Source organism: Alligator sinensis, unplaced genomic scaffold (assembly GCF_000455745.1).
Source record: "Alligator sinensis unplaced genomic scaffold, ASM45574v1 scaffold264_1, whole genome shotgun sequence".
Classification (NCBI taxonomy): domain Eukaryota; kingdom Metazoa; phylum Chordata; order Crocodylia; family Alligatoridae; genus Alligator; species Alligator sinensis.
In genome coordinates this window covers 4,596,121-4,603,347 of record NW_005841831.1, presented here as the reverse complement: position 1 = coordinate 4,603,347, position 7,227 = coordinate 4,596,121, and the positions used below count along the sequence as shown (strand labels likewise).

The window sequence follows — 7,227 nt, the reverse complement described above, 5'->3', positions numbered from 1 at the left end:
CGTCCTGTCGTCTCTGCCGCCGCCCCCCCCCTGCCGCTGCCCCTGCTGCCGCGGCTGCAGCCACCCGGAGCGCAGTGCCTGAGGAGCGATAGTGAGGGGCAGACTTAATCCGGGGCCGAGCTTTCCCCCGTGCACTGCCGCGGGCTGCTCCCCGAGCCCCACCCCGGCCGCCCTTGCAGGTGACGCCATCACAGAAGAAAGCAGTCAGCAGGATGAATATCCAGCATATGGCTGTGCTTCTCTTCATGCTGGGGCTTTGAGAGCTGCACCTGGGCACAAGAAGCAAGAGGCATTGTCAGCACTATGTGTGAGGCAGGGCAATGCTTGTGCGTGTGGTAGGGATGCCCCATTTGCAGTGGGACCAGGGTTAGAGCTCTACCATTTGGGCAGATTTCACCACAAAACCCAACATTTTGATTCTAAAACAGTGCCTCATGGGAACTCGTGGAAGGGTTGGGCTCCCCAGAGGATGCATGCTGTCAGCTCGGCCAGGCTCACAGCCATACCACAGCAATAACTCACAATTTCCTGCCAGTAAAAGACAGCAGAACTTGGTGCAATGTTGGATATGCTGCTTGAACCCAGGATCCTGCTCTACAGAAGAGAAAGCAAGTGTGGAGCACCACAGTGACAAGGGAGAACTAGAATATTTGGGCTCCTGATTTTTCTCCAAAGCCTCACAATTTTCCACGTACCCTCCCGTTCTAGTCAATACAGCATAACTTCCCCAGCTTCCTGACACTTACTAAGCACTTTGAAAATCTGTAAAAAAATGTGTTAATTAGTTTAAATTCAAAGTGATTAAAACAGGCCCTTTAAGAAACTTGGTGTCAAACAACTTGGTGTTGGACCCTCATGCTGCCCCAATGCATACCGTAACTGCACAATAGGAACTCAAGCTTCCCATCTAGTTGGAACTCTCTGACATCATGTGCATTAGCCACGGGTGAATATTTTCTTTAACAATTTCCCACATTATCCCTTACAGCCGAACTTCTCTCCTTCAGCAAGAGCCACAACAGAACATAGGCACACTGTCACTACAGCAGGGTCCAAAGCCCTGAGATGGAAGACTGGGCTCCTACAGTGCACGCACCAAGTTAGGTGACTCTCAGGATAGGATCCAAAACAGGTAGCACAGAAGCAGAGAACTGCCTAAGAAGCAGAAAGCTGCCTAAGTTACCTCACAGGAACCTCTGAGGACAGGGAACCTTGCCTTTCTTTTAGGCACCTTCCTCTGATCAGGGCTCACAAACCCAAACTCTCTCAAGTAGGGCTGTGCGAAATTTCGCCACCAGCTTTGTTTTGAGATTGAAACAGCAACATCGAAATGAAACAGATATGGTAGAAACAGCCTCGAAACGAAACGAGGCAAGTTGAAATGTTTTGCCGTTTCGCCGCTGTTTCGCCGTTTCACCCATAGGCTACGATGGGGAAGGTTGAAACAGCATATACCTTTGTCATTTCTGGCTAGATTTGGATAAAGCTTGCAGAAATGGTAGCCCCTTCTAAGGGCATGATATGTGCTAAGTTTCAAGAAGATAGGTGCAGGGGGTTCAAAGAAACTGCACCCTAAAATCCTGAAAGCAAAACTTGTGACGTGTACATGTTAAGACACAGCGGGGTCAAAACTGCAGGCATGCTAGCCCCTGATGAGGCCACAAAGCCTGCCAAGTTTCAAGGAGACAAGTGCAGGGGTTTGGGGGGAACTGCACCTCAAGCTGCGGACAAGCAAAACTTGTGACATGGGTGACACTGTTTGTGTTAAGGCGCAGCAGGGTGAAAGCTGTAGGCCTGCTAGCCCCTGCTGAGGCCACAAAGCCTGCCAGCTGTCAAGGAGGTAGGTGCAGGGGTTCTGGGGCCCTGCACCTCTGGCTGCTGACAGGCAAAACTTGTGTCATGGGTGCTTGTGCAACTGTGTCTGTCTTGGGGCACGGAGTGGGGGAAACTACTGCAGGTCTGGCTGCTAGGTCCTGCTGTGGCTGCAAAGCCTGCCAGCTGTCAAGGAGATCGGTGCAGAGGGGTTCTGGGGCCCTGCACCTCTGGCTGCTGACAGGCAAAACTTGTGTCATGGGTGCTTGTGCAACTTCTGCCTCTCATCAGGCAGCAGGACTGAAGATCCCCCATCACTTGCCACCACAGACCTGGGGTAATAATTGACCACAGTATGAACGTGAGCCAGCAATGCGATGCTGTAGCTAGTAGGGCCAACAATACGCTGGCATGCATCAATTGATGCATCTCCAGCAAAACCATTGCAAAGAAGTGATTCTCCTGCTCTGCTCGGCTCTTCTCAGCACTGGTGAGACTGCAGCTGGAGTACTGTGTTCAGTTTTGGGCTCCACACTTTAACAAGGACGTGGTAAAGCTTCAGAGTCCAGAGAAGGGCTACCCATATGATCAGGCAGACTCATGTTCAGACAGTAGTAAATTATTACCCCCAGGTCTGTGGTGGCAAGTGACCCAGACTCCCCCTGCACCTATCTCCTTGACAGCTGGCAGGCTTCATGGCCACAGCAGGGGCTAGCAGGCCTGCAGTTTTCACCCCCATGTACCCCAAGGCAGACACAGTGCCACAAGCACCCATGTCATGAGTTTTGCCTGTCAGCAGCCAGAGGTGCAGGGCCCCAAAACCCAGAACTCCTGCACCTATCTCATTGACAGCTGGCAGGCTTTGTGGCCTCCACAGGGGCTAGCATGCCTGCAGTTTTGACCCCACTGTGTCTTAACACGTACACGTGACACAAGTTTTGCTTTCAGGATTTTGGGGTGCAGTTTCTCTGAACCCTCTGCACCTATCTCCTTGAACCTTGGCAGGCTTTGTTGCCTCAGCAGGGGCTACCATCCCTGCAGTTTTGACCCCACTGTGGCTTACCACATATACGTGACATGAGTTTTTCCAAGACTTTAGGGTGCAGTTTCTCCAACCCCCTGCACCTATCTTCCTGAAGCTTGGCATGTGTCATGCCCTCAGAAGGGGCTACTATTCCTGCAAGTTTCATTCAAATCTGTCCAGAATTGACAAAGTTATAGCCTGTTTCAACCTTCCCCATTATATCCTATGGGCGAAATATCGAAACAGGGTCGAAATGGCAAAACGTTTCGGTGGAACGAAACTGAACAGCCGTTTTGACTCAAAAGTTGAAATGAAACACTGTTCTGTCAAAACGTTGAAACGCTGATCGAAACAGAATGCTTCCGTTTCACACAGTCCTAGTCTCAAGTTAGTTGTTTATGCCCACCCAGCCCTCAAAGTCTAGTGGAAACAGTACGTGGTGGTAGTGCTACCCACAATAATCCAATATGCTTCTCAGCCTCTTGAAGGCTCAGAACAAGTATAGTGGCTTCTTAACCTGGCAGGGGATATACCATGTATCTGTGTCCAAGAAGGCAGTTTTTCTGAACCGCACCGCAGAAGAACTGCTCTTCTGGCATGTCTCAGTACCCGCCGAGGTGCAGTGGAGGATGTTTGCCGGTAGTAGGGCCACTTATGGTTCTGGACTCTTGGATTTGGAATTAGTTTTGGCTAATTTGGCCTCAGATACAAATTAAATTACCCCCCTCCCCCCCCACAAAAAAAAACTTCTGTAGTGAGTACACTCGCACTGAAAAAGGGGGACCAGGGCTCAGTTCCCCTCTCTGTAATAGCAGCTCCAGGTCATCTCACCTTGACCTGTTCCTGGTCAGTGTGGGCTCCTACCAGAGCTCCAGTGATTGAGGTGGATTATGGACAGAGCCCATGCTTCTGCATGCTCTGGAACCTAGAGGGTAAGAACTGCTGTTGTTGACCCTTCCCCTTCCTCTTCTCCCCCGCTGATTCAACAACAGGGAAAAGGATAGAACAAGTCTGGGGAGGGAAGTACTCCAGAGCCCCCCACAAAGCAGGTGCTCCAGTCAGGTCCCAACCAAGAGCTCAAGTGCAGTGGAGCCAAGGAGGTGATACCACTGAATCCCCTCTGGATCTACCCGGATCTACCCGGATAGAGCCTAAACAGCTTCAAAACTCTTTCTCCACCTGAAGGCTGCTGCAATACCTAGCAAAGACACGTTGTGGAAATTGTACCATCTGGTGGAAATGGCTCTAATTTGCATAGAGCATGTTAGCATTTACTGGAACTCATGTCAGTGCCTAATCACTGGGCTATTATGAAAGGTGCTGTCTGACACAATGTTTTACTTAGACCTCTACCTTGAAGCAACAAAAGAAACAGATCCCGAACTAATCTATGGCATCATGGGTGAGTGCTTTAATCCATGGCAGCTGATCTGATTGATGTGTTCTGAAAATACTTGATGAATGCAGCTCTGCAGTTGAGAGGCAGATAAGTTCCTAATTTTGTATACTGATGGGGCTTGGGCATAAGTTCAATGTCATGCTGCCCAGGATGGCGAGGACTCAACATGCCAAAAATACACATTTAGGTACCTAATGAAATTCATGGCCCATGGACTTCAGGTGCCTGGCATCAGAATTGAGCCACTAAGGTTCCCTGTGCAGCGCCTGAAGAAAATATAGTAGTTCAGAATGGGAAAAAGTTAGAATGACCTAATTTTGTAGCCCAGCAGTTAGGGCACTGCTTAGATAGACAGATTCATGGAGACAGAAAAGTCTTGTGTTCAAGTCCTTTCCTCAAGGGCTGCTTCCATACTTTATATTAAATAGTCCTTGAATAAAATGCTGTAAGAACTACTTCACAGTTAGGGAGGCTAGGATCTGGAACCAACTTCCAAGGGAAGTGGTGCTGGCCCCTACCCTGGGGGTCTTTAAGAAGCGGCTTGATGCCTACCTGGCTGGGGTCATTTAAGCCCAGTTTTCTTCCTGCCCAGGCAGGAGGTCAGACTTGAAGATCTACAAGGTCCCTTCCGACCCTACTTCTATGATTCTATGCATAAACATTCCTTGGAGCAAGGCCCAGAAGCAGACCTCTCCCTTCTCAATGTCCTAACAATTAGGTTCGAGTCAGGTTCCCTCTTATTTTTCCCTATTGCCCATGAGTTTTGCACTTTAGGTTGTACACAGGCTCAGATTCAACAGGAAGGGTGCAGTGTGGCAGCCTCTGACTCCATTCCCTCATCCCTTCCCTTCCAGACTTGGTGGTTTAACACTCTCTTGACAGTGAGAACTTTTCAGGCTAAGAAACACCTATGACTCAGGTCTCCCATTTCCTGAATGAGTGCCTTACCTGCCAGGTTTTTGTACAAAATTATGAGCTGTTTACAAGAACTCTGCAAGGAGCTCAATCCTGTTGGTACATGTTATATGCCCTTAAAGCACACATAACAGATTAGGTCCCTCAGGTGTTGCTATGTCTAATTTCTGGATCCCAATCAGGCTTAGGCAGGGATTGACCATTGAGTTGCTGAAACCACCCTGTTGTAGGTGTGACAGAAGCAAGATGAGAGACACCATGGGGTTTTTAAAGTCAAAATGAGGTGCCAGTTGCATGTGGGCAGCAACTGAGTTGGACTAGAGATTATGTATTCCAGCTTTAGACTCAAACACTTAATTCCTGCATAAGCCCTGCTTTAGGCAACCAAGTCCTTTATCAGTTCTGCCCCCTTGGTCCTTCTGTAGATCTAGCAGGGCTATGAGAAGCTTTGGGTGGCGATTCAATTCAGAGGAGATTTGGCCCAATTCAGTGGCCAAATCTCTGAATCTGAATTGAATCAGGGGACCACTTAAAACGTCCGAATTGACTTGGAAAAGATTTGGAAAGCTTCGGTGATTCGGGCAGTCCCCACTGGCTGCTGCAGGGAGCTGGACTCCATGCTGGTAAGTAGGGGGCAGTGGAGGAGGGGCTGGAGGAAGAGGGAGGGGACCATTATGGGACAGGAAGGCCTGGGTGAGGGGGATTCCCTGCCCTCTATCAATATTGACCTCGTGAAGGAACACCTTGAGAGGCTGGACCCCTGCAAGTCAGCCAGCCCTGACAAGCTACACCCCGGGGTACTCAAGGAGCTGGCAAGCATCATAGCCCGGCCCCTGGCATGGATCTTCCAAGAATTCCTGGTGCTCTGGTGAAGTGCCTGAAGATTGGAAGAAGGCCAATGTGGTGTCTATCTTCAAGAAAGGGAGGAAAGAGGACCTGGCTAATTAATGGCCCATCAGCGTGACCTCTATCGCGGGGAAGGTCTTAGAAAAGATTATCAAAATTATCAAAGAGGCCATTCTTTGCCCGGCCCCTGGCATGGATCTTCCAAGAATTCCTGGTGCTCTGGTGAAGTGCCTGAAGATTGGAAGAAGGCCAATGTGGTGTCTATCTTCAAGAAAGGGAGGAAAGAGGACCTGGCTAATTAATGGCCCATCAGCGTGACCTCTATCGCGGGGAAGGTCTTAGAAAAGATTATCAAAATTATCAAAGAGGCCATTCTTTACAGGCTGACTGATGGCAACATCCTGAGGGATAGCCAGCATGGGTTTGTTGTGCGTAGGTCTTGCTTGACCAATCTTATTTCCTTTTATGACCAGGTGACCTATCACCTGGACAAGGGAGAAGAGATTGATGTCATATATCTTGACTTCAAAAAAACCTTCTACCTGGTATCCCATGATCACCTCTTGGCAAAGCTGGCCAATTGCAGCCTTGGGTCCACCACGATCTGCTGGCTGGGAAATTGACTCTGTGGTCGGACCCAGAGGGTGGTGGTTGATGGAAGTCAATCGTCATAGTGCCTTGTGACCAGTGGGGTCCCTCAAGGCTCTGTCCTTGGACCCATGTTGTTCAACATCTTCATTAATGATGTGGACACTGGAGTCAGAAGCGGACTGGCCAAGTTCGCCGATGATACCAAACTCTGGGGTAAAGCATCCACACCTGAGGACAGGAGGGTGATCCAGGCTGACCATGACAAGCTCAGGAAATGGGTGAATGAGAGCCTGATGGTTTAACACAGAAAAATGTGAGGTTCTCTACCTTGGGAGGAAAAACCTGCAGCATCCTTATAGACTTGGTAGTGCTCCTCTGGCTAGCACTATGGATGAAAGGGACTTGGGGGGTCATGACTGACCACAAGAAGAAGATGAGCCATCAATGTGATGCTGCAGCTAGTAAAGTGAGCACAACCCTGGCTTGTATCCATAGATGCTTCTTGAGCAAATCCCAGGATGTCATTCTCCCCTTGTACTCGGCCTTGGTGAGGCTGCAGCTGGAGTACTGCATCCAGTTTTGGGCTCCACAATTCAAAAAGGATGTGGAGAAGCTTGAGAGAGTCCAGAGAAGAGCCACG

The 7,227-nt window shown here is 49.5% G+C and overlaps 1 protein-coding gene across 1 annotated transcript in view; it reads right to left on the bottom strand.

Annotated features, from left to right (window-relative positions):
- Nucleotides 1–295, bottom strand: part of SPRN (shadow of prion protein) — a gene marked incomplete at its 5' end in the record, with an annotated part of 1,326 nt that extends 1,031 nt beyond the window's left edge. The window contains one exon of the mRNA XM_025215664.1: nt 5–295. Within this exon, the coding sequence (XP_025071449.1) occupies nt 5–295 (291 nt within the window). The remainder of the gene's footprint in view (nt 1–4) is intronic.
- Between the last annotated feature and the right edge of the window lie 6,932 nt (nt 296–7,227).